A 27864-nucleotide genomic window follows, 5' to 3' on the forward strand; every position below is an offset into this window, starting at 1 on the left:
CCCCTAAGTGCAGGGCTAGATATCCTCACTGTCTTCTGCCCTGCAATCCCTGCACATTCACCAGTGCATGCACAGATCAGATCTCTGCATTGGGAAAGGTATACTGCCCCTATGATATGGGTCACTTGTGCTGCTATAGCCAATGACTGTCTTCAACAGTGGTGGTCCACTTGCCCCATCTGTGATGCAAATTTACATGGGGGACTGAAGAGCAGTAAAGACAGCTGGGGACTGAAGTATACTCTCCGTCGCAGTTTCAGCTGAGAGGGAGTGGTATTTTTAAAGGACATGTTAATTCTGGACAACCCCTTTAAGACGTGATGACATAACACTGCCTGGCCCTGTCAAATTAGAGAGGGCCTTACAGTTGCAGATAGAGTTGAGCCTCTAGGTGTAACAGCAACGCCCCCATTGCTCCTATAGGCTAATTTGCATATATTAAAACCTCATTTTTCTCAGCAATGCGGGCACATATGAACATGGGACACAGATGCCTTCAGCTGCCAAAAGGCCAGCCAGTTTCATAGGTACAAATCTGCTGACAGATGCCTTAATCGCAAAAGAGAACAGTCTGTTTGTTCACATGAGCAGATCCCGTGCGTGGAATCCACTGCGTGAAGCCAAGCCCCGTTCCGGACAGCAGAGACACGGAGCATTAACATGATTGATAATGCTCTGTGCCTCTCAGTGACCTTTTTACTACAAAATCACGGTGACAACTTTATCTCACTGTGATTTTGTAGTAAAAAGGTCACAGAGAGGCACGGAGCATTATCAGTCATGTTACTGCTCCGTGTCTCTGCTGTCCGGAGCGGGACTTGGCTCTCTTTCACGCAGCAGATTACCCGCACAGGATCTGCTTGTGTGAAAGAGCCCTAAGGGTGGCTTGTACTGAACCTGACTACCGCTGAGATAATTTTTAGTTTTTTACACTAGTAGCAAAAACACCCAAAAGGGCTAAAATAAGATAAACTAGGCACTTAGGATGTATTACATAATGGCAGGTTTTTATACGTTAGAGAGATTTATTCCAGCTTTTTTTAACCCCTTCAAGACCGTGAGATTTTTCATTTTTTTTCATTTTCGTTATTTACTTCCTGCCTTCCAGGATCCATAACTTTTTTTTTTTTATTCACATAGCTGTGTGATGGATTTTTGCAAGATAAGTGGCACTTTCTAATGGCACCATTTCATATTGCATACGATGTAGGGGGAAGCTGGAAAAAATTTCAAATGGGGTGGAATTGGGGGAAAAAACCCTCAATTGTGCCACAGTATGTTTTGCTTTTACTGCGTTCCTAGTGCAGTAAAATTCACCTGTTAACTTTATTCTCCCGGTCAGTAAGATTATAGCAATACTACAGTTATAAAGTTTTGCTTGTGTTTTAGCATGTAACTTTCGCGATCTGGAGTTTTTATTGATACTATTTAGATGTGTGTATGACTTTTTAATCACTTTTTATTCAATATTTTGGGGGAGATGAAGAACATCGTTGCTAATGTTTATTTTTTTATCGTTGGATTATTTTTATTTTTTAATATAGGGAAAGGAGGACGATTAGAATTTTTATATTTTTGAAACCTTTTTGTTTTCCTTTTTAGGTCCCCCTAGGGGACTTTGACATGTGATCTTCAGATTGCTTCTCCCATAGACTGCAACGTGTTACCATTGCAGTCTATGCTAGATTCGTTATGTTCCTATAAAGCCCTGGATTTCGTTAGGAAGATACTGTGGCTGTGGCAGGCCTTGGAGCATTCAGAAGGCCTGGGCAAAAGCTCCCTCAGTCTTGGAAACGCAGCACTCTTGAACAAAGACCTCTCAGATGCCATGGTTGCAATTGACTATTGCATCTGAGGCATTAAATGTCCATGATCTCCGGGTGTCTGCTGTGTAAAACAGCAGGCACCCAGCGGTTATAGCTCCCGCTAAGCATCTGAACGGACCCCATGTTTAAAGACCCGACTTCCTCCGTACGTATATGGTGGAGTTCAGGGACAGGGTAAAGATGAACTTGTGTAAGGGCTTGTTCACATCTGTGTTGGAAGCTTAGAGTCTTTAACAACAAGGAATTTTTAACACAAGTTTATTTTTGATTCTTACAAGTAACAGTCGAAAATATGCCGCAAGAGGCCTTGTTAGGAAAAGAAGCACGAAATTATTTTTTTGCGTTCATTTAGTCACCTGCACTAAAAAAATGATAGCTGGAAATTAAAAGGGTGACTGTTCCAGTTTTTTCTTCAGTTCATGGGATCTTGTTTATGAGGCCATTTGCACTATGTACATTAATCCAGCAGTATTTTTCTTTCCTTTCGTTTTCCAGTTCTGTGCATCATCTTTTGACAGTTTAATAGTATAATTGTCACGCAAGCCGCTGCATTAGGAGCCAGCGATCCAGGGGTATTTAGAGATGAAATAGTCATGAGACCTCGGTTTTCTGTGAGCTTAATGGCTTACGATGAGTGTTGCGGCTCTACTGATTGTAACGGCAAGTCCTTTTTAGATTGTGATTACATATGGCTTCCTCGTTACTATACCACATTGTACTTTGTATTAGATTTTATACAGACAGTGGGGGAAATTTTGCAAGTTTGCGGGCATTAAAAAGTCACAAATTTTGGCACATGGTCCCTTTTGCACAAAAAATTTGACTTATTAGTCGTTTACATTGCATTTGCCTCTTTAAACATAAAGTGGGCTGGAGAGACTGGGATTATGTGGTCCAACAGATTTAAGAAAACTGGCATTAGTTAAACCAGAAATATACGCCAATTCCTTGCTAGTGTAGATTTTAGAATCTGGTGCATGGGCCCCCCCAATTTTCCAAAATTATTAAAAAGCCTGTACGTCTTAATAATTTTGGTGCATCTTCCGCCAGCAGACTTTATAATGACCAGCGATAGTCTTAGTAAATTTTCCCCAATTTCCCCCAAATTGCATTATGTGTCCCTAACCTTGCGTATTAAGAGTTTATGAAATCATCATGCTCCAAGGGAATAATCTGTCTTTGGCATCGGTATGAAATTTATGTCCGTTGTCTGTCTCTTTCCGTCAAAGAGCGTAGAGTTTTGTCCCCATGTGTTTATCCTGTGCATTGTGCGATTGGTCCTTACATCCAGTCCTTAAATCTCTAGAAATAAGCACAGTCCAGTGATTTTCTTTGGCAATCCACATGTATTTATCGTTGTTAGATTAATGTCCAGTTTAGGTGGCAAGGCACGTAGACCTTTGTTGGCTTTTAGACCTCCGGTTTTGGTTGTACCTTGGTAATACGGCGCTTGTTGCCACAACAGCAGAAGGAACAGGCAATAATGGCCATCAATAGTACCACACCTGAAGGAGAACACAGAGAAACTTAATGGTAACACTGGATTCATGCTAGGAGGATTCATAGGTCGGCCATAAACCCAAGCTTTATCTCGCAACACCACATATACATGTCCTCTCCTTGCTACCGATGCATGTGCATGTATTCTGTACGGTAGGGCAGGGTTCCTCAACTCCCGTCCTGCCGGCCATGCTTTCAGGATTTCCTTAGTATTGAGAAGGTGATATAATTAGTGTCCATGCATCAGGACTTACCACATCTATTCATTCTGTCGGATATTTTCAAGTCATGACCGGTAGGTGGGCCCTGAGGACCGTAGTTGAGGAACACTGCGGTAGAGGGAAGATATCCACTCTTACGCTCCTGGTGGTGGGTCATCTCCCCGGAGACAAAAGAATTGGGCATGCTGAAACAGCGTAATCCTTATCTAATGCGGCATCTGCCACCGGGGTAGAGTTGGGAGGCCCCATACACTTAAGATGGTCAGCCGATCCCACCAAAATCTTAAATATGGTCAGCTGTAGACCAAAGACATTGATAAAGAGCAGAATCAATACTGTGCACATACTCACTAATAAAGACGAGGATGATGGTGAAGGAAACTATCTCAACAGTGTCCGCCTGAGATATTTGCCTTAATTTCACTAGAAGCCGTTCTCCTATTTTCTGCAGTTCTTCTTGCACATTCTGGGTAGACATTGCGATAGCTGGAATGACTGCAGTCTGTGCCTGGAATGGAGGACAGAATTTAAATAAAAGTTACTTTGAAGTGCAATTAAACTTTAAAAAAGCTTTTGACGTGTCATAGTAACATGTAAGAAGCTTGGATGAATGGGGGCCTGGGTGCTGAGACCCCCACCAATCACTGAAATGAAGGGACTGGATCGTTCAGCTATGCCTGATTTTCTCTCCTTGGAGGATCACTTGGCTTCAATACATTTTGCAATCACCTAGTTTGGAAAAATGCAAAGTTCAGCCTATTACTCTACATCGTTGATTCAGAGAGAGACAAATAAACCCATGAGCAGGAGCGGACCGGCCATGGATATTAGAGGGACATTTCCCAGTGGGCTGATGCCCAGGGGTCCGCCTGAACCCTCCTCATGGCCGCTGGCCAGGTAAATAAAGATCTGATGCTCTCAGCATTAATTAATGCTAGTAGCATCAGGTACTTATGCATCTGCCCAGCAGCTGCAGGTATCTGCCTGAATTCAACTGTATTGCCATCCTCAGTATGGTGATTGGGCAGCATTTTATGGTGCACTGTGATATTTGGTTCTGCTGGGGCGGTATTTTGTGCTGCACTATGGTATTGCCGGCCATGCCTACTTCTTTTTCCCTGCCTCCTTGTGGCTTGTGTTGCCCCGCCTTTTGTCAATATGGACTCGCCTACAACATGAGGCGTTTTTTAATTTTTTTATTTTTTCCAGGGCCACTTTAAAGGGGTTGTCCTTCCATATATATTGATGACCTATCGTCAATATCTGATCTGCCGGGGATATGGAATAAATCTGTAGATCAGATTGTTGTATGTAGAATATTTATATTGCTCCATCGCATTTTATGACATTGATAAGTTTAAAGTAACTAAGATAAGTAAAATGATCAGCAAGAAGAGGAATTTGTCCATACAATCTATGGTTGTATGTAGGGAGGAGATGGTATGTGCCCCATTATTAGGAGGTAGCGTTGGAGTAGTCCTGAACTGACATGGTCTATAACAAATATATGTGCTTTCTGGCCATCCAGTCTGCTTCTGTATCGCTTACTGTGGCTTTATATTTCATGGGCAAAGCTCTGCAGATACGTATCCCGATAGTGGCACTTTAAAGGGAACCTGTCATGATGAACATGGTGTCTGAGCAGCAGGTTATAGAGCTGAGCTGATTGATGTTGTGTAGAAAAAGATTTAGTGAAACTTATATTTTATTCATTTATATCCCTGCTCATTTTGGGCTTTGAAGTCCAGGAGGTGGTCCTATCAGTGATTGACAGCTATTCCGTCATAGAGAGTCAATCACTGCTAGCCCCGCCCCCTGGACTTCAAAGCCCAGAATGAGCAGGACTTTAAATGTATAAAATAAAATTTTTTACTGAATCTTTTCCTTTAAAACTGTATATCAATCTGCTCTCACATTTTTACCGGTAGCACTCGTAGGGTGGAAAAGAATAAAGTGTAGGTCATCGTTTACGGAGATTGAAGCTTTCCTGTAAACCCTGATGTCTAGTGGATAACATAGCACACTAGCATCTTGAATTGTCTTATTTTAGGACATTACAATACTAGTTGGTTTTATACATTGAAACCTCAACAGAAGACCTTCCCCTGATCTAGACGAGATCCTTCGGTGACAGATTTTCTATTCCCTTATGTATATCGGCCCTCTCCATTCAAAGACCACACTTGCGATCATAAGTGGTCTTAGAAATCCTCACCCTTTGTATTCACCGAGTTGGTATTGAGGGCAGGGTCTTCCTAATGGCGCTGTCTTTTAGTCGTTCAGTAAATGACTATGGATTTTCGTGAACCTAATTGGTTTCCATTATGTATGAACAGTTAAAGTTGTGATGTCATAATGATGCTTATGTCATAGGCGTCCATATCAACCAAGCAGACCCCTGCCTTTAGTTACTAGGAGTATGTCCACCCTTGCCTACACTAGTTTTTGTACAAGTTGCTCGATAGGACCCCTGTGTGGCCATCCTTTGGGACTACATCCCAGCTTTACCAGTGCATCAGAAAAGGACCATTTTGTCACTTTTTTGGGGTTACTTGGGATTGCACCCCTTTCATCATTCAGTTTTGGTAATGTGAATGGGTCACGTGCACTGTGACATAAATGTTCATATGGGCAGATTTCTTGTTTTCACATACAATGGCCGTCACAAACCTGTTTATTCTGTCAATGAATATAAAATGATACATTTTTGCAATAGGTCTTAAAGTCACCTATCGTCATGTTTGCAGACTATACGTTTCCATGGTAACAGACTGCAACCAGTTCTGTGTAGTCTGATCCTGCAGTTGTGTTGGCTTCTATCTGTTTCTGGCTAATCTACCTAATGTCTGTTAGTTATAACAAAGTAGGAGGACAAATGGAAGAAAGGATGAGGCTGAAAGGCGCAGAATTGCACTACAGAGACATGTTTGTTGTCTGTTACCATGGAGATACATTGCTTGCGCAGGAGCTGTAGCAACAAGACAATAGGGCATTTTAAATAAGGGCAATTAGCAAATTTACAATTTTTCATTTTACTTTTAGTGGGACAATAAAAAAAAAAATGGTTGCAATGTGGACAACCCCCAAACCTGTATTACTGGAGAACTAAGCAGATTTCCTTTTCAGGAACATGGCAGCCATATTAGTTGTCACTAATACGAAGATATTGTTCTGCCTTTGTTTCTGCATCAAATACGTAAACTGGGAATGCCCCTTTAATTTCCTTTTGTATTTTGAGACTGCCTATTGTCTGCTGGGGGTAAAACCCGGACAGTATTTTTTACTTTGCTTCTGCACAGGAATGATAGGTTTCTGTTTAGCTGAATACTTGTTATTGTGTCTGCCATATATTCATTACCTCGTAGGAGTCGTCCAGGAGAAATTACCTGAAATTTACTGGACATTGAATAATATTTTATAAAAAAAAGAAAAAGAAAAACATTACTTATCTGTAAGATACCCCACCGCATTCGTGCTGATCCAAGCCGGTTGTTATTTTCCCGGAGCACTGACACGCCATACATGCATGTGACTGCTGTAGCCAATCACTGACCTCAGCGGTAATACGAACTAGCGGCATGAGACCTCTGAGGTCATATCTAGACAACCCTTTAAATAAAATTTCCTGCAGCTGCCCTCATTTTTCAACTCTCAGACAATGCCCCCTTTAACTCTTTTAGGACATAGCCCATTTTCCGAACTCTGGTTCAGTTCCTAGGTACCACTTGGAACCGAATCAGAGTTCGGGATTTTTTTTTTTTTTTACAGTAGAAATTAATTTATGAAGTTATTATGCAAAGTCTCGCAATACTTTGCGATGTAATAACTTTGGCTCATAGGAGCCAATACATTCTAATACTGTACGGAGCGCTTGCTCCGTACAGTAGTCAAATGAAGTATTATGCAAATCGACTTCGGATGTGGGTTTAATATTTTGGCTTGGCTTGCACACTCAGGTTTTTGTTAATGCTGTTTTTGTATTCAAGGTGGAAAGAGGACTCCGTCTTTCCTTTATTTTTGTCCACTCCTGGCTTTGACTTCAAAAATTGCATCAACAAACCTAAAGGTGGAAACCCAGGCTTCCACCCAGTAGTTTTCTAGACGTGTGTGACCTATAATGATGCAGGTGCCAACTAAAGCACGAGCAACGTTTTCTGAAGCACACATTTGGTAACATCTATGAACTGTTCTACAGTGTTGAAAGTTTATTTCTGCTGTCCTGAAGAGTGTTGGTTTTACAACACATCTATGATTTACTGGACCTTTCTGAAAGCAACACCAGTCTCTATCCCATTCTTCCACTGTTAAGCTGGCCATACATTTTAGTTTATTCGGACGATGGCTATTCCTCCCGAGCCGTCCATGCAAATGTACGCTGGGCTCGGCCAAGAGGAGTAAGTCATGGGCAGGCATCACTGGCGGTGGATTATCTTCCATGAGAACCAAAGGACCAGACATGTTGAAATGCAACGTGCCTGACTTCGTATTCTGTCGAAAGTCGGGACACTGCCATACACATTAGATGGTCCACCGATCCCACCGACATTCATCTTATGTGTATGTGCAGCTTTATTGTATCCAATGACTGCCTTCACCTGGAGACTGCTGCAACATATATCCACTCCAACTTTAGGTGTTGTGGCTTGAGCAAAATTACCCAAGAGATTGTACAGTACACAAAGAACAACCCAAAGACACACATGTACCCTATGGAGCGCTTTAGGGGTGGTCCAATCTGGACAGCCTCTTTTGATATGATATTATTCATATTAGGTCATATGGAGTTGACCTCTGTATGGTCATCTTCATCTAGTTTTGGAGAGGTAGCCACCTTAATGTTCCCTGTTGGTAAATATTCATTATTTATGCATTTGTTCGCATGCATTCATTCTCCATAGAACGAGGGTGATAAGCCTCTGGCAGACATCTCTGGTGGTGGCTTATTTCCCTTGAGGACAAAATGAGCAAGCATATGAAATCCACCATGCCTGATCCTTCTTTACCCCAACATCTGGAGACAACTATAAACGTTAGATAATAGACGGGTCCCACCAATATTGTCGGGTTCAGCTGATGTTCAATTTATTTGTATGTCCACATGTGTGAAAAGAACAGAATTGGCGGATTTACCCGACACACATCTAATGTGTATGACCAGCTTCAAAGAGCACCAAAGATAGAACCCCAGTGCCATGTTCGGCCCCCTCAGTCCCTGCACTAGGCTTAACACATTGGGGCAGAGTTTCTCATGGAAATGTCAAAATTCTACCCCATTTGAAGCAACGACCACCAAAATTTTTGCCACAGAGTAATAGACCCTTTACATGGGCTAACTAGTGTTACTAGTAATGCTTGTTAGTGATGATCTGGCGGTGTAAATGCACCGCCGATGAATGAGCAAAACGCTTGTTCATCGGGTAATTGTATCTTTTGTGCAGCACAAAAGATCATAGTTTCCCAGTGGCAGATTGTGCTGTGTAATCAAGATCTTCTGCTGGGGAACAACGCGACAGTATGGGGAAGAGCGATGGCATCAGCTATCACTGTACTCAGGAGGAGATCGGTGCTAGCGACTAGCAGATTGTCGGGAAAAAACGCCTCCTTTCTGACAATCTGCTAGATCGTCATATTGTGTACAGGGCCCATAAGCCAACCATAAGCTTATGTTATCATCCACCATCAGCCAATGTGATAAATTTGTTGCACCTTTATAGATTGACTAGTCTAAATATGAGTCAGGATTAGTAAATCTGCCCCAACATCTAAATTTTTCCTGAAATTGCCCCGTCCTACTTTATAAAGGTGGCCATACACCTTAGATAGCTAGTGGCCAAACGGCTATTACTTCTGACTGGCCATTTAAGTGCTTAATACTGATGACCTATCTTCAGGATAGGTCATCAGTATGTGACTAATTGGGGTCCGACTCCCAGCACCCCCGCCGATCAGGAGGCAATGGCACTCTGATGTCCATTGTATAGCAGCTGTGCTTGGTATGGCAGCTCAGCCCCATTCACTTGTATGAGGCTGAGCTGCTTCTATGTCCATGTGACCGATGAACGTGACATCACTGTCTATAAAGTTTTTTTTAATCAACAGGGGTGCCAGGATTAGGACACCCACGCTCAGATACTGATGACCTATCCCGAGGACAGGTCATCAGCATTTAACACCCAGACGATCCTCTTAACACTGCCGAGCGACCTCTGTGACACCCTTATTTTGACTTATTTGTGTCCTTTTTATATTTTATTGCTGTGCTACAGATCTAATGACCCTCACTCAACAATAAGTTAATTCTAATGCCAAATAATAGAAAAAACATTCCTCATGGGTCCTGGAGACCCCATCGTAAGATATGAATATGATCGCAGCAAAAACTAGAGATTTCTTTGCTTTCTCTGCTTCACTGGCTTAAGTTTTAACCCGGTTATGGAGGAAGTAGGAAACAAATGCTGCTCCAGGATAGAGATTATCATTCCTGTGTGAATTCATGCCGCCCGCTGCTTTGTCATTTATAAGTCTGGCAGTGCCCTGGAATAAGCAATGGCAGAGAAAAAACTTTGGCTCGGAGACCTCCACTAAAAATGAGCACACCCTTTCCGTTCTCACCCCACCTGCTCTGCGTCCTGTCGGAAGACACCCTGCTGCCTTGACTGTTCATACACTTAGCAGACGTCCACTACTCCACAGAACTATAGAAGCTGAATGGCCAACGTTACAAAGGTCAAACACTAGACTTACATCCCATCCAGGGATTGTGGACCCCTCCAAAACAATTACGGTAATGGTGGTTGATGACTTCCGACGAGGGACTTGTATTTTACTGTTAGTCTGTTGACATCATGTTATCATATAGTTCTGCGATCATGCCACCCCAAGGACCAGGGAAGTGGGGGGGGGGGGTGGAAGGGCATCTGGGAAAATGTGCATAGGAATACAGGGAGCAATGTGTAGTCATATCTGGTTCTTGTAATGGGCAGCATTCACATCTTCGAAGGGACTCTTTTGGCAGTTCCATCACGTTTGCAATGCATGGAGTGAAACGCGCAGCAAATCTTCATCTAAATCCACAACAGATTTGCATGTAAATTTAATAATGTAACACATGCATACATTCCCTTTTAAAAGGGGATCTGTCACCAGATTTCACAAAGCAAACTGCATACGTTGCTAAATAGATCTTAGACCTGATGAGGCAGATGTACTTACTTTGAAAATCCATGTCAGAATGGCTATATAATATGTTTTAGGAGCTAGCCCTTCAAGGCATTGTGCTTGGTTTAACAGTGAATTTCATGGTGACAGACTCCCTGTAAGGCATGGTCTACGTCAGGCATGCTCAACCTGCGGCCCTCCAGCTGTTGCTAAACTACAACTCCTATCATTCCCAGACAGCCTACAGCTATCGGCCTACAGAAAGGCATGGTGGGAGTTGTAGTTTTACAACAGCTGGAGGGCCGCAGGTTGAGCATCCCTGGTCTAGGTGATTGAGTCTGAGACACCAGACATTCTAGGGGAGATTTATTAAAGGGGTTTTCTGAGAGGTCATTGGTATCTGATTTGTGGTGGTCCGACAACGCGGTCCCCCCGCTGATCAGCAGTTTGAGATGTCAGCGGCACTTGCAGCCTTGCCTAGGCCATGTGACATCACGTTCATCGGTCACATGGCTTAAGTGCAGCTGAGCCCCATTGAAGTGAATGAGGCTGAGCTGTGATACCTTGGTGAGCGGAGAGAAGGCCATCGCTCTTCTGCAAGCGCCTTTGTCTTCTCAAAAGGCTGATTGGCGGGGGTCCTAGGTGTCGGACCCCCAATTATCAGATATTGATGACCTATCTAGAGGATAGGTTATCAGTTAAAAAAAAATCTCGGAAAACCCCTTTAAAGATTGATGTTTCTTACACCAGTCTTAACTGGAAAGCAATGGAGTAAAATACTGAATTTATTATGAGGTATATACAGCTCTTAATAAATTTGTCACACCTTTGGCACATCGTAAGAATTTACCATTAATGTCAGATAGGTGTGGGTCCAACCTCCTATCTCCAGATTAGGACCCACGAACAGAGAGCAGCCGCGTGTGCACAGCCACCCTCCGTCCACCTCTGTGGGAGTTCCGAAAATGGCCAAGTGCAGGCTTGGCTATTTCCAGCGATGAATGGAGAGCACGCCGTGCATCCCCCTTTCTCTAGATAAGAGCAGGTCCCAGAGGTCGGACCGGCACCTATCTGATGTTGATGGCATATCCTAGCAATATGCCATCAGTGTCCCAGATGGGCCAACCCCTTTAACACGTGAAATGACGCCTACTCCTATTAGCAGGTGCAGACTTCCACTATAATAATGATACAGGCCCCACCCTCTCCTGATTAACCCCGCCCAGATTTCTCATCACTTTTCAAAGGAGAGGTGAGTAAAGTCGCAAGTTGTAGCATCGATATGTTGTCATAATTTTGCTGCTTTTCTATGCCATTTCCCTATCTGTAGACATCTGATGTACGTGCAGCATTGTGTATATATAGTAAATATATACGGTATGTATCTATAAGTTCCTATAGTTCACCAAATGCTTCTATCATCTCAAGGGTTTGGTTATGGCCTAATTTAGAAAATGAGAGCAACATTTTACTGGAGCAGCATCTCAAGAAGCTTTCCTTTTATTCCGTGTAGCACACCTTGTCCTCAGCTCCTGGGTGCCTGGTCGAAACGTTTAGTCCTTACCCTTTGGCTTTATTTTAGAGATGGCAGCTTGCCTCTACAGGAAGCGTCCGAGAACACAGTGCACAGTCCTCAAAGACCTCCTTGTTGCATCAGATAATCATTAAATGTCATTTCCTGGGTCACCTGGTCAGCTGTTTTCTCCAATTATGGTCCAGCTTTAAGGGTTTCCAGGACTTAAAGGGGTTATCCAACCCCTATAATGACCCCCCCCCCCCCCCCCCCCCCCCCGCCATCAAATGCTCGGACCTCTCACATAGATTGTACGTACCTCGCTCCCCCATGAATGTGTAGCCACTGGCCTAGAGGTCTGGAATGTATTGGATAACACTGACATAATGCTGTCGGTGTTATCCAATACATTCCAGAACTGTAAGGGTTACATAGCATCATAAATCAACATAATGCTATGCGACCCCGGCAGTGCTAGAAGTTCAGGACGGGAGCTGCACTGCGAGTCTGCAGCGTTACACTCGTTCGTCTGAAAGGGGCCTAAGGCTGCTTTCACAATTGCGCTGTTACTTCCGGTATTGAGATCTGGCAGAAGATCTCAATACCGGAATTAAACGGATCGGTTTTGATTTTGCACATCAGTTAGGATGCGGTTGTGGGAAATCAAAATGGAAAAAAAACGATCCGTCACTAAATGTATTGAAAGTCAATGGGTGATGGATCTGGTTTTTTAGGCTCCTAAAAAAACGGATCCGTCACCATTGACTTAGGGTCATTGCACACGACTGTATGCCCTCCAAGACATACAGTTCGTGAGCGGGCCATATGTCTCGAAGCGGCATTGATTGTGCGCACGGGAGTACACAGATCATATGAGTTTGGGACAATAGCCCCGCGGGCGGCCTGACTTGCACAGCGTCATTGTAATGTATGATGCTGTGCGCTCCCGTGCGCACGATCAATGCCGCTCCGGGACATATGGCCTGCTCATGGACCGTATATCTCGGAGGGCATACGGTGATGTGCAAAGGTCCTTACATTGTTTTCAGTGCCAAATCCGTTTTTTTCCCCGTTTTTATGACCGGACACAAAACTGCATCTTGTAGCGGTTTTGTGTCCGGTTACAAAACGCAATGCTGCCGGAATGGAAGACAACGTGATGCATCCTGAATGGATCCTCTGCCGGTTCTCAATAATGGAAAACAACAACGCAAGTGTGAAAGCAGCCTTAGTGAAACCTTATTTTTTTAAGCAAAGTGCACCTGTAATGAGAAGGAAGCATTCAAGTGGAACAGAAAAAGTGCTCTACGTCAAAAATACAAAATGTCCTTCAACCTTGAAATGACCCATACGTCTCTTATCTTGACCTAAACTGGTTTGGCATTGGAGAGGGTGTGATGTGCATAATAATCTCCCCAGTCCAGCACCTACAGATTACTTGGCACAAAGTCTTCGGTTACAGACTGGGGGAGCCATACAAAAATAAGTCACCCGTGTCATTTTATACCCTAGATGTGCTGAGATGGAAGTAGTAACAAATGTGTTTTAGAAGGTTTTGGTGGTCTTGTGATTCACCTACGATATTGAAAGTCCCCTAAACCTTAGAAGTAATAGTGTCACAGAGTTAGCAGAATGTCAGGCATTTCACAGTGTACTATTAAATGCTACACGGCGAGTCTATGTAATCCGCTACCGCGGTGTTAGTAGAGGGTCCCGGCACGTATTGAAGAGGGTCTGTTGTCTGCAGTTAAAACAACCTTTCCGTTACTGTGATCACAGCTACTTTCTGTCCGGTTTATCCGGTGGAATGTTCTTGTGCATTTGGGAATGCCATTCATAGCGCTTGTGGCGAAACCAACCTCGCCACGGTGTTTTGGAGGGGGCTGTTTGCTAGCCTCCTGCCCTGGGATTATGGTCCCTTAAGTTATTGGGTCTTAAAGGGACTCTGTCACCAGTTTCTAACCCCCCCTTTTAAAACTATTGTTCTCTCCATGGTGCCCTTGTCATTACAAAGCTGTTGTTATAAGATAAATCCGCCGTCTAGTTTTGATAAAAATCGCTTTTATCTAACCTGTCAATCTTCTGGATAAGGTGCCCAGGGCGTTTCTGAAGGTCTGAATCTGCCGCTCTCCGCCGCCGCCGTTGGTGCCCAGCTCCTCCCATGATCCTTTCAGCGCCACCTGGATGTAATGAAATCCGCCTCCGGCTCTCCTCAGTGCCCCCTCCTCCTTTTCAAAGATCCCGCGTGTGCGCACAGGCCTGTGCCTGATGCGCCCGTGCGGACTTTTAGATTCTGCCTCGTTGAGCGAAGCGTTCGCGCGCATGCGCACTTCGCTCAACGAGGCAGAATCTAAAAGTCCGCACGGGCGCATCAGGCACAGGCCTGTGCGCACACGCAGGATCTTTGAAAAGGAGGAGGGGGCACTGAGGAGAGCCGGAGGCGGATTTCATTACATCCAGGTGGCGCTGAAAGGATCATGGGAGGAGCTGGGCACCAACGGCGGCGGCGGAGAGCGGCAGATTCAGACCTTCAGAAACGCCCTGGGCACCTTATCCTGAAGATTGACAGGTTAGATAAAAGCGATTTTTATCAAAACTAGACGGCGGATTTATCTTATAACAACAGCTTTGTAATGACAAGGGCACCATGGAGAGAACAATAGTTTTAAAAGGGGGGGTTAGAAACTGGTGACAGAGTCCCTTTAAGGCACTTGGGACGGAGCCCCCTGTCCCTGGATTGCATCCTTGGCCTTACTTGCTTGGATGAAGCACATGGTGAGAACAATAGATAGCGGCTATTTTAGCTCACAGACACTGTTCTGACTTTCCACACGGTGCTATCTTGCCTGTATTTGGTGCACAGTTTGAAACTACCAAACAGGGGACACATTTATTAGTGACTATTTTCTGTATAACTTGTATATTTTCAGTGTAACTGTATCTTCCAATCTACTGAACGGATGTGGGTGAATTTTGGATATGTGGTTCACCCAGATCCCCCGGTTCCGAGGATATATTGGTTATGGGGTTATTGCATGTTTTGGGGTTCCTGTGATATGTTTTATAAAACTGTATTTCTCTGCCTTTGATAATTATATTCGTCATTGTGTTCAATGGTCATCATCGGCAGAGGGGAGGATTTTGGGTGGATGTGTTTCTATTGTCCCATTGTGTGTTTAAATGGTGATGTCTGTCCTGTTGTCTCCACATGTGTATTGGCGATCTCCCTTTTGTCCTGAGAGATAATTGGATTGTCTTCGGTTGTCTCCGGGACAGAGGGGAGGAAACCATGATGCATTGTGGGGATATGTTGTATCTGTCCTGTATCTGCAACAAACTGTAATAAAAACCAGGCTGGGTGTGCCAGCACGTCAGAGCACTGCTTGACCCTCAAGACGGAGCCTTGTCTCGTTATTGGGGGGATTCCCTGTATGCTGTTAGAGACTGATTGCCAGGAGTGTAAGCTGATTGGATCCTTTTCCTGTTCGTCTGCTGGCAGCTATTTGCGAGGTTCCAGTTTGGAGTGCTATTTTGTATCCAGTTCGGGAGGTTGGTGTTCTGCAGTAGCTGTGCCTGTCTCTCAGAAAGGGGCATATCGCCTAAACAGATTTTAACCCCTTGTCTGCTGAAACGGTCCGTTACAGCGCTGCTATAGTGTAGGGTTTGTCTGGCTTAGAAAACCCATTTTAAAGCGTTTTTGGACGAGATTTATCAAGTCTTGATTGCCTGGAGTAAGATGCTCCTAATTTATTAAGAGACACAGGCCCTGCTGCTGAGGATGCTGCTCCCTGCCGCCTGATTGACAGGGCTGGACATCTCGCTGCAAGCCGGAACGGCGACTGTGCATGTGGTGCTACATTTCCGGGTAGCGGCGCATGAACAGTTGCTGCTCCGGTATTGCCTCTGCGCTTGCACCGCTACTCTGAGCAGCGATACAGACACGAGAATGTCAGGGCCAGGCGAGATGTCTGACCTTTTAGTCAATAGCGGGGACAGCCCCTTGCAGCTAAAGAACTTTGTACGAATCGATTTGCTCTTCCCTACTTGTAGCAAATCTGGCTGGCCGCAGAGGCGCTGACCGTCCGCCATTTGTCAAAACAGAAAAAGTCTTCGCCATAATTTGCAACTCTTTGACGCTACTTTTGTAGAGTAAAAGCCTTGAAAAATTACCCTCTATATTAGTGACATATCAAAAAGGTTTCGATCTGTGGAGGTCCGAGTCCTGAGACGCCCACCGATCACTAGAACAAGGAGAGAAATGCATTCACAGAGCATGCTCTCTCTCTCCTCACTGCTTCTCTCTGCAGAAGATGGGCTCGATAGAAAGTCTGTCTCCTGCAGACCCCCACCAATCAAAACCTTTGATATGTTGACCTATTACATAGCTCAGTGAACCTTTAAAGGGGTTGTCTCGCGAATAATAATCTACAGTTTTCAAACCATCACGTGGATCTGAATACTTTTGTAATTGCGTGTCATTAAAAATGTATTATAGCTCCTGAGTTATTCACTGAAATCTATCTGTATAGCGCCACCTGCTGTTTGCTCTTTTTCTAATTTCTCTGTCCTGCTAAGATAGACACACATACTAAGTTCCATCATGCAACTGCCAGCAGCTGCAGCAGAAAGGACACGCCTCTGAGTAAAGACACGCCCCTAAGGTGCCTTAACTAAATCTAGCAGAACAATTAGAGCAATGAATGGGGAGATCTCTGGATCCATGTGAGGTACAGGGCTGGTTCTAGCTTTGTTAGAAAGAGATTTTTTTTACATTAATCGTGGCATAATCCCTTTAATAAATGGGGGTCCCAAGTGCAGAGTCCTCATCTGTTAGCAACTTTAAAAAGCATCTCTTGCTGTGTATCATCCAGCATGTCAGTTCTTCAAAGGGGCTTTCCACTCCTCTGACCACTTTATTGTTGGGAAACCTTCAAAGAAAATGGGATTGTATAAAGCGGACTTTTTTTTCTCCTGAGAGAGAAGAGGGGGAAAAAAACTAAAATTGGCTGTGCCCTTAAAGGGTTAAACAACTACTTCTGTGATATTCGCTGGCTTGTCCACAAACAGCTACCTCATTTACATTGATGAGAGCCGTCTATTATTACTACTGATTTCCTGGTCAAATTATTGTTTGTATGAACAGTCATGATCACCGTTGGTATGTCCTTCACTATGGCAACGCTCGGTGGACGTGTTGGTCAGGATTGCTTAGTCGCTAGGTGCAATGATGCCAGCTGGAGAACAGCTTGCATTCCTACCATGGTGACAGGAGGAAGTCAGTGTAAGGGTCCATTCACACGTCCGTTGTTTCTTTCTGGATCTGTTCCGTTTTTTGCGGAACAGATCCGGACCAGTTGCGTACCCAACTGGAAATGATTGTCCGTTTCTGTTGTTCCGTTCCGCATGTCCGATAAAATATAAAACTTGTCCTATTATTATCCGCAAAATCGGATCCTGGTACAATACAAAGTCAATGGATCTGCAAAAAACGGATGACATACGGAAACATTTTCAGGAACAACGGATCCGCAAAAAACGGACCGAAATTCGGGATATAGAAAAATACTGACGTGTGAATGGACCCTAAGTCCATGTATGTGTTTTAATGTGCTATTCAATGTACTGATGGGTTACTATATATCACTAGACTGGTCATTCACATGAGCTTGTCCCACCTGTACGCAGCTCTAATTGTATGGTGACCATACACATTAGAGAGACGTTGGCCAAACCCTGATTCGACAGTGTCCAGACTTCCCCCGCCAATGCAGAGGTTGGGGGAAAGAACAATCGGCAGTTGGACTTCAACACGTCCAATCCTTTGTTTCCAGATATACAAGTTGTCGCCAGAGGTGTTCGGCCGCGGCCTAACCCCCCTCTCCCTGTTGAGAATACGCGTTCACCTGGCCAAGCCCAGTGTGTATGTACAGTCAGGTCCCTAAATATTGGGACACCAACACAATTCTAACATTTTTGGCTCCATACGCCACCACAATGGATTTGAAATGAAACGAACAAGATGTGCTTTACCTGCAGACTGTCAGCTTTAATTTGAGGGTATTTACATCCAAATCAGGTGAACAGTGTAGGAATTACAACAGTTTGCATATGTGCCTCCTACTTGTTTAGGGACCAAAAGTAATGGGACAATTGGCTTCTCGGCTGTTCCATGGCCAGGTGTGTGTTATTCCCTCATTATCCCAATTACAACGAGCAGATAAAAGGTCCAGAGTTCATTTCCAGTGTGCTATTTGCATTTGGAATCTGTTGCTGTCAACTCTGAAGATGAGATCCAAAGAGCTGTCACTATCAGTGAAGCAAGCAATAATTAGGCTGAAAAAACTAAACAAACCCATCAGAGAGATAGCAAAAACATTAGGCGTGGCCAAAACAATGGTTTGGAACATTCTTAAAAAGAACGCATTGGTGAGCTCAGCAACACCAAAAGACCCGGAAGACCACGGAGAACAACTGTGGTGGATGACCCAAGAATTATTTCCCTGGTGAAGAAAACACCCTTCACAACAGTTGGCCAGATCAAGAACACTCTCCAGGAGGTAGGTGTATGTGTGTCAAAGTCAACAATCAAAAGAAGACTTCACCAGGGATGAAACCCACCTCATCAGTGAAGCATGGTGGTGGTAGTGTCATGGCGTGGGCATGTATGGCTGGTTCTCTTGTATTTATTGATGATGTGACTGCTGACAAAAGCAGCAGGATGAATTCTGAAGTGTTTTGGTCAATATTATCTGCTCATATTCAGCCAAATGCTTCAGAACTCATTGGATTGCGCTTCACAGTGCAGATGGACAATGACCCAAAGCATACTGCAAAAGCAACCAAATAGTTTTTTAAGGGAAAGAAGTGGAATGTTATGCAATGGCCAAGTCAATCACCTGACCTGAATCCGATTGCATGCATTTCACTTGCTGAAGACAAAACTGAAGGGAAAATGCCCCAAGAACAAGCAGGAACTGAAGACAGTTGCAGTAGAGGCCTGGCAGAGCATCACCAGGGATGAAACCCACCGTCTGGTGATGTCTATACGTCCCAGACTTCAGGCTGTAATTCACTGCAAAGGATTTGCAACCAAGTATTAAAAAGTGAAAGTTTGATTTAGGATTATTATTCTGTCCCATTACTTTTGGTCCCTTTAACAAGTAGGAGGCACATATGCAAACTGTTGTAATTCCTACACCACACCGTTCACCTGATTTGGATGTAAATACCCTCACATTAAAGCTGACAGTCTGCAGTTAAAGCACATCTTGTTTGTTTCATTTCAAATCCATTGTGGTGGTGTATAGAGCCAAAATTGTTAGAGTTGTGTTGATGTCCCAATATTTATGGACCTGACTGTATATGGTGTAGGAGCAGCTTTATATGGAGGATGGGTGTGTATACTGAAGGTCACCAGGTATAAATTAATCCCCCGATAAAGATGCAGATTAATGAACCACTAGGTAAGATATATATGTACACATACATACAGCTGTGTCCGTCAGTCCCCGGCCCATGCCTGATGTGGATGTGTTTAGGAACAAGCTGGTTATGACTATTAGTATTACTGGTATGACAAGACCCAGTGTTCCCAGTGCAATAAAAAAAAAAGGTATATTCTTCCTTCTGCAGACAAGATAAACACATTCCGGCTGCTTACGCGTTTCCAACACTGCCAGACTTACCATCCTGGACTCCATAAATTCTGACAACCCCTATATGAATATCTATGGTAGTCATAGTATCATCCAGATCTCCCAGAAACTAACTGGTGAGACAGCTGAATGCATTTTACAGCTTGGCAGAATCGATTTTTTTTTTTAATACAGTTTCTATGAAATAACGGCAGATTATTTTTTATTTTTTTTATTTTCCCCCTGCCAGTCAATAGGGGATATCTGGCACACATACGCTGTGGACAGGAGTTGCTGCAGCTTAAGTGTTGTGTACTTTGGGCATACCACAGGACTTCTAGACAAAAGAGCTGCTGCCTGTCCCGCGGTTATGTCACACATGATACAGCCGTGTCCTGCGGCTGTCACTATTACTGGGAGCGCTGTAGCTGTTGCTGATAGGGGTCCTGCGGCTGTCACTATTACTGGGAGCGCTGTAGCTGTTGCTGATAGGGGTCCTGCGGCTGTCACTATTACTGGGAGCGCTGTAGCTGTTGCTGATCGGGGTCCTGCGGCTGTCACTATTACTGGGAGCGCTGTAGCTGTTGCTGATAGGGGTCCTGCGGCTGTCACTATTACTGGGAGCGCTGTAGCTGTTGCTGATAGGGGTCCTGCGGCTGTCACTATTACTGGGAGCGCTGTAGCTGTTGCTGAAAGGGGTCCTGCGGCTGTCACTATTACTGGGAGCGCTGTAGCTGTTGCTGATCGGGGTCCTGCGGCTGTCACTATTACTGGGAGCACTGTAGCTGTTGCTGATAGGGGTCCTGCGGCTGTCACTATTACTGGGAGCGCTGTAGCTGTTGCTGATAGGGGTCTTGCTCTTGCGGCTGTCACTATTACGGGGAGCGCTGTAGCTGTTGCTGATGGGGGTCCTGCGACTGTCACTATTACTGGGAGCGCTGTAGCTGTTGCTGATGGGGGTCCTGCGGCTGTCACTATTACTGGGAGCGCTGTAGCTGTTGCTGATAGGGGTCTTGCGGCTGTCACTATTACTGGGAGCGCTGTAGCTGTTGCTGATGGGGGTCCTGCGGCTGTCACTATTACTGGGAGCACTGTAGCTGTTGCTGATGGGGTCCTGCGGCTGTCACTATTACTGGGAGCGCTGTTGCTGATAGGGGTCCTGCAGCTGTCACTGTTACTGGGAGCGCTGTAGCTGTTGCTGATAGGGGTCCTGCGGCTGTCACTATTACTGGGAGTGCTGTAGCTGTTGCTGATAGGGGTCCTGCGGCTGTCACTATTAATGGGGGGGACCAGTAAGTTGGGGCTTAGATTATGTTGTTTCCAGTCTTTGTATTTGTCTGAGCACATATCAGCATGCAGCATTTAGGTCTGGCTTCCACACAAGGCTGGTCCATTCAAGCTAGTGGATGTGTGATAAAACTGGACAGAATGCGGATGCCATATGTCTGCAATTTGTTTAGCGGCCGGAACACGGATGATTTTAAAGGGGATGTCTAACTTGTAGCACAATTTTAGCATTTTACATAACACAAAAAAAGCCACTCGCCTTATCCCCACCACTCCGTCGAGAATCCAGTCCTGCTCCTTGGTGTGTAAACCTCCAGACCGTGTCATATGCACCGCTCTGGTTAAGCACTGACCTCAGCGATGACGCGATTCCAAGCGGCATGTCATTGGTGGGTCAGTGTACATTTACATTTGCGGCAGTGGATATGGCAGGATGATTCCGGCAGAGAGCAGTCTTCCTGATTTCGACAGATCCTGTATTGCCGGATTCCTCAGTATAAGACCTCATGCACACGACCGTTGTGTGTTTTGCGGTCAGCAAATTGTGGATCCGCAAAACACGGATGGCGTCCTTGTGCGTTCTGCAATTTGTGGAACGGGTGCAGACAGCCATTAATATGGCTTGTCCGCAAAACATGTTTTATATTTTTTTTGCGGACCACGGAACTGAGCAACGGATGTGGAAAGCACACAGAGTGCTGTCCGCATCTTTTGCGGCCCCGTTGAAGTGAATGGGTCCGCATCCAAGGCGCAAATATTGCTGCTCGAATGCGGACCAAAACAACGGTCGTGTGCATGAGGCCTAATGGGGTCTGGCGGTGATCCGGCCGCTTTCCAGCATTTCTTACCGGGTTTCAGCCGGGCAAAAAATTTTGCACGCAACGGTTTTTGTCCAGCCGACAGCATTTGTGGATGCTCAGGCTGCCAGATCAGGCGCACCGCAGATGCAAACGTACCCTCACATTCTACTTGGGGCGAAGTCACTGCTGAAGCAAGTGATTCGCTATATCCGCGCACATGGCGTCGCCCAGACGTTTACATACCGGAGACCAGAAGGAGTCTGTAAGGAGCACCGCGGAGGGGCTTTTTATACTATGTACAGTGCTGTCCGGAGCCCACATAGAATTTTGGTAGAAGCTGGACCCTCTCCTGAATTCGGCCTTAAGGTCCCCCTCCTCGTGGCCTCCGTGTGGATGAGTAAAAGTCAGTGTATGCTTCAACTTTTTTTATATTTTTTTTCCCTATTATCAAACAACAAAAATGCTGCAATGAGACACATCGGCCAAGTTTTCTGCCACTACTTAAGTTTTTTTTTTTTTTTGTCTGGTGCCTGTGAATGGTGTTAGAGAAACCTCATTTACGTGCATTGAATGCGGATTAAACTTGGGTTTCGTTTCCGAATCCGCACCAAAATCCGTGTCATTTGTGAACGGACCCTTACAACATGACCAAAAAACTGCACTTTGTGAACGAGGCGTGAGGGCTTCAAGCGCATATGACTGTTTCCTGGCTGAGTTGGTTCCTTTTATGCTAGGGCTACACGGCGACATGTATCGCACGATAAAAAGGGTACAACGACACTGCGACATCGACATGCTGTGACTGCGACTCCACACCCGCACAAAAATCCAACTTGCAGGTATTTTTTTTAGTGACTTTCGTGCCGCTGAGCGACACCATTGACTATCCTTGTGAAAAAAAGGTTGCGCGACAAATGTTGCCGTGTAGCCCTAGCCATCAGACATGCATATATTATTGTATTTTTTTTAGGCTACCTGCACACAAGTGCGGGTTTACAAACCGATTTTCCACGCAGATTTTTCTGCCTTTATTTATGGGTTTTGATGCGTATTTGCAACCCTTTAGACAACACTAAAACGCCACAGGAACAATTGACATGCTGCGGTTCTCAAAACCCACACGGCAGGAAAATATATGCAACGCTGTGTTTTCTCTGCACGAAAATCCGCACGTAACCCGCACAGTTAGGCCTCATGCACACGACCGTTGTTCTGGTCTGCATCCGAGCCGCAGTTTTTTGCGGCTCGGGTGCGGACCTATTCACTTTAATGGGGCCGCAGACAGCGTGTGCTGTCTGCATCCTTTGCTCCGTTCCGTGGCACCGCCCAAAAAATATAACATGTCCTATTCTTGTCCGTTTTTGCGGACACGAATAGGCATTTCTACAATGGGCCCCCCGTTCCGTTCCGCAAATTGCGGAATGCACACGGACGGCTTCCGTTTTTTGCAGATCTGCGGTTTGCGGACCACAAAAAACGGAACAGTCGTGTGCATGAGGCCTTACAATGCTTTTAAGCCTTTTGATCAGACGTGAAACCTTTAGGATTACGTCCCTTGATTATTATTCTCTCCCTCCTCCTCGGCCCCTGTCTCTTACGTAGCCTGTGCCCTTATTTTCCCAGCATTGCCCCAGAGGCAGGGCAGGGAGCATGCAACTCCCAAGCTGTTCTCTTGTAATGACTGGATACTAGCATTGCATTGCTAGTGGGTGGTGTATGTTACCTATGGGAATGCATCGTGGTTAGTGTCGCCATCATTAACCCAGTCAGCTGGTCAGCGGCGATGAATAGCAGCACCTGTTACTGCAAAGCCCCAGCGAACAGGTCTGTGCGGCGGCTGCAGCTGCTCTCGCACACCCGGGCTGGTATTCCTACAGGGGTCGGTTCCAGTTGTCAATCCCACTTTGTGTGCCGACAAGTCAGACCTGTTTATTGTTAGTCGTCTGATGGAGTCCAGAGATGATCATAAAGGCACATTCATGCAGGGATGTTTTATGTCCGTATATATCTTGCCAGAAGCAGGAGCGGAAAGATAACCGTAAACTGCGCAGTGAGTGGTCAGATCGCAGAATGCAGACTGCCGCGCACGTCATCCGGAATCTGCAGGGGCTTTGATTTTTTTCCCCACTGTTCTCCAGAATTTTATCTGGATTGCTACGTCGCATCTTTTTCCGTATTTAAATCCATTGGGAAAATATGGCAGACGTTTTATCGTATGGCGGCTAAGTGTCGCTCCGCAGTGCAAACTAGGTGACCTCATGAGATGGGGACAGAAATCAGGGGCATATAGAAGTATAGAAAATACTAGTAGAAAAGGAAAAAAAGATTTTACTACATGCTGCGTAGAAACAAATCTGGGGCGTAGATTTTAATTTCTCGGCATGTCAGTCTATGTTGAGGATTTAATCCCTTTTGGTATGCTCACGCTGGATAGAAACTCCGCAGATTTGCATGAGGCAAGCCCGCAGCACGTTGCAGGAAAAACGAGCAACGGAAGCGGAGCCACACTGCGGATTTTAAAGGGGTTGTCTCACTTCAGCAAGTGACATTTATTATGAGGAGGAAGTTACTACAAGGCACTTACTAATGTATTGTGATTGCCCATATTGCTTCCTTTGCTGGCTGGATTCATTTTTCCATCACATTATACACTGCTTGATTCCATGGTTACGACCACCCTGTAATCCAGCGGTGGTGGTCGTGCTAGCACATTGTTGGGAATAGTGCCAGCCTCTCTGGTGACCAGGACTCGGGGGGCGCACATAGGTTGGTGTTTTATCCTATAGCGTAACCACAGAAACGAGCAGTGTATAATGTGATGGAAAAAAGAATCCAGCCAGCAAAGGAGGCCATATGGACAATCACAATACATTAGGAAGTGCCTTGTATTCACTTTCTCTACATGATAAATGCCAAGTGCTAAAGTGACACAACCCGTTTAAAGGGAACCTGTCACCGGGATTTTGGGTATAGAGCTGAGGACATGGGTTGCTAGATGGCCGCTAGCACATCCGCAATACCCAGTCCCCATAGCTCTGTGTGCTTTTATTGTGTAAAAAAACGATTTGATACATATGCAAATTACCCTGAGATGAGTCAGAGCTTGAAAATATGACTCTTCTCTGGTCACACATGTAAGATATGGCTCTTTTATGTTGATTTGCATATGTATCAAATTGTTTTTTTTACACAATAAAAGCACACAGAGCTATATAGACTGGGTATTGCGGATGTGTTAGCGGCCATCTAGCAACCCATGTCCTCAGCTCTGTACACAAAATCCTGGTGACAGGTTCCCTTTAAATGCACTGCCGAGGGTAAAATCCGTAGAAAATCTGCATCCGACAAATCAACAATGAAAATTCCCACTGCAGAATTGCAGCAAAATCTGCAGTGGAATTTCTTCATGCGGACGTTCCCTTACCCACACACAGATCCGAGCTGAATTTCCGTGCGAATTTATGTCCACACGTGTGACTTTCAGTTTTTTTTATGCGGTTTTGCAGCAGATCTCACCCATGCATTGAAAAGGGTGAAATCCGCACAACGAATTGACATGCCGTGGATTTAAAAGTCAGTTTCCGCACAGAACGAAAACGCAAGGTGTACATGAGATTTTATTACACTCCAGTTTTTCCGTACGAGAAAAACGCACATAATCCGCAACAGGGCATCCGCAACTGAAGACACCCTGATGCATCCTGAACAGATTGCTCTCCATTCAGAATGCACGGGGATAAAACTGATCAGTTCTTTTCCAGTATTGAGCCCCTAGGACGGAACTCGGTGCCGGAAAAGAAAAACGCTAGTGTGAAAGTACCCTAATACAGGCGTTTAAGGTTTTTTATGTAATCCATGCATGGTGAAAATATTTTTTAGTATTGTGTTTAAGATTTTATATTTGCTTACGTTTAGCATAAACCAAGAGACATATTAACCAATCTGGCAGAAATGACGACCGCTTGTCCATTGCATTAGACCAAGTGCGGACAGCAAACCCCGTCCCTATGTTCCTCACTCCTGCACTAATACTCTGGGTATCCCAATGTACATTATAACCTGGCAGATATTACACTGACTTTTATTGCATAGTACCCTGAAGCTGTGTCTGTACTGCCACACAACGTGCCACAGTGATCACATTGTACCACTCAATCTTTACTCTAAATTTAAAGGGTTGTCCAGGATTAGGAAAACATGGCTGCTCTCATCCACAGCGGCGCACCTGTCCATGGAGTGTGTCTAATATTGCAGCTCCATCGGTGGGAATGGAGCTGAGCTGCACTACCACACGCAACCTGTGGACAGGTGTGGCGCTATTTTTAAAAGAAAGCAGCTGTGTTTTTCATATCAAAGCTGTGTTCACATCACATTTTAGTCCCATGTTTAATGTATATGTGTGGGGAAAACGAGGATGAGAGGCAAAGTATACTGTACTTTTTACATCCCACGGAGTTGAATGAAAAAATATAGCGTACATGTTAAGCAGATACGTGATAGATGGCGGAGGCCACTGTGTGGCATCTATTTGATGCATCAGTTTAAAGCGGTTATCTGGGCTACAGATATCAATGACCGATCCTCAGGATAGGTCATCAATATTGGATTGGTGGGGTCCCATTGCCAGCACCCCCAACGATCAGCTGTTTGACGCGGTTCAGTGTAATCACTTGAAGGCAACGAACAGCTGTAATTACATCGCACCACAACTACAAGGAGGTACACAGACCCTTCATGGTGCTGGGAATCGGACCCCTACTGATCTGATATTGATGACCTATCCTGAGGACAGGCCATCCCTATCTGTAGCCCCGACATCCCCTTACATCATGCATTTAGGTTTAAATGTGGGCCAAAGATGCGATGTGAACGCAGCCTAAGCCTGAAAATTCGACTTGGGCAACGGAGCGTTTACAGAGCTGAATTTGTCATTCATGTTATCGCAGTGTGCGATTGGGTGCCGAGCTAAAAAGTTAGGACAAATTCAGCTCTGCTACAAGTTCCGACCGATGGAGCAGAGCTAGTGTTCTGTACGGAGGAGAGTGCGAAAGTAGTAGTTGTTTATCAGGAGCAGGAAAGTAGCAGACAGCAGCATACAGTATAGACGTCTTACCCCTGCACTTAGTCCTGTCCTCCTTCACCCCATGGGTGCTGGGTGCTCCCTGACAGCTGCCGGTGCCCTCAGCACTGCCTGGCTCGGCTGTGTTTCCCTAGAGATGGGAGGTTTTATATTACAGCTTCTCCTAGAAGGGGAGGGAAGGAGGCTTGTCCCTGTGTGTCCAGGAAAACAGCTGGGACGGTCCAGGGATTTATTCGCTGTGACGACTCTCATCATTCTCAGACTACACACACGTTCCTTTAACCATTTCAGACAAAGGAGTCGATGCCGTGCACCTAATCTGCACTTTTTACGCCTGCCTCGACTGCTTGAAATAAACTCCTAAAAAAAAAAAAAGAAAAGAAACTGCCCGGTGATGTGCCAAATTTATTAAAGAGGTGTGCAATTTTTGGTAGCAAATATTGGTTTGTGCATTGGCCGTGGAATTCGTTGCGGTGATATCCGCAGCGTAGATTCGCACGGCGCGGTTTTACAGGTCAGTGTCCACACACAAGTTTTTTCCACAGCCTGTGGATGAGATTTCCGAATATCGCTTTTCTGCTGACTGTGAATGCTGCAGCTTTTCCACCTGCGATTACGCCCCGTGTGAATACACTCTAAGGGAAGGCGGCATCAGAAAACTGCACAAAACAAAAAGCATGGGTTTTCTGGGAGTGAAATATAGTTGACCTATCCTCAGGCGATTGGTGGAGGCCATGTCGCTCCTGTGGGCACTGCGGCTTCCTCCCAGCTTGTCAAGCACAGCGCCGTACATTGTATGGTGGCCGTGCTTGGTATTGCAGCCCAGGTCCATTCACTTGGGACTG

The 27864-nt window shown here is 45.1% G+C and overlaps 2 protein-coding genes across 2 annotated transcripts in view; one reads left to right on the forward strand and one right to left on the reverse strand.

The window, feature by feature from the left end:
* The window catches only part of RECQL5 (RecQ like helicase 5), a 103701-nt gene that overhangs the window by 40354 nt on the left and 35483 nt on the right, over positions 1–27864 (forward strand). The gene's annotated exons all lie outside the window — the stretch shown is intronic.
* Positions 2069–27169, reverse strand: SMIM5 (small integral membrane protein 5). Its single transcript, XM_044299226.1, has 3 exons — positions 27053–27169; positions 3899–4055; positions 2069–3331 (listed from the first exon to the last, which is right to left on the reverse strand). Exons 2-3 carry the CDS (start codon positions 4023–4025, stop codon positions 3237–3239), a joined length of 222 nt encoding a protein of 73 aa, XP_044155161.1. The 5' UTR covers positions 4026–4055; positions 27053–27169; the 3' UTR covers positions 2069–3236.

This window comes from Bufo gargarizans, chromosome 6, assembly GCF_014858855.1.
Source record: "Bufo gargarizans isolate SCDJY-AF-19 chromosome 6, ASM1485885v1, whole genome shotgun sequence".
Taxonomy (NCBI): Eukaryota; Metazoa; Chordata; class Amphibia; order Anura; family Bufonidae; genus Bufo; species Bufo gargarizans.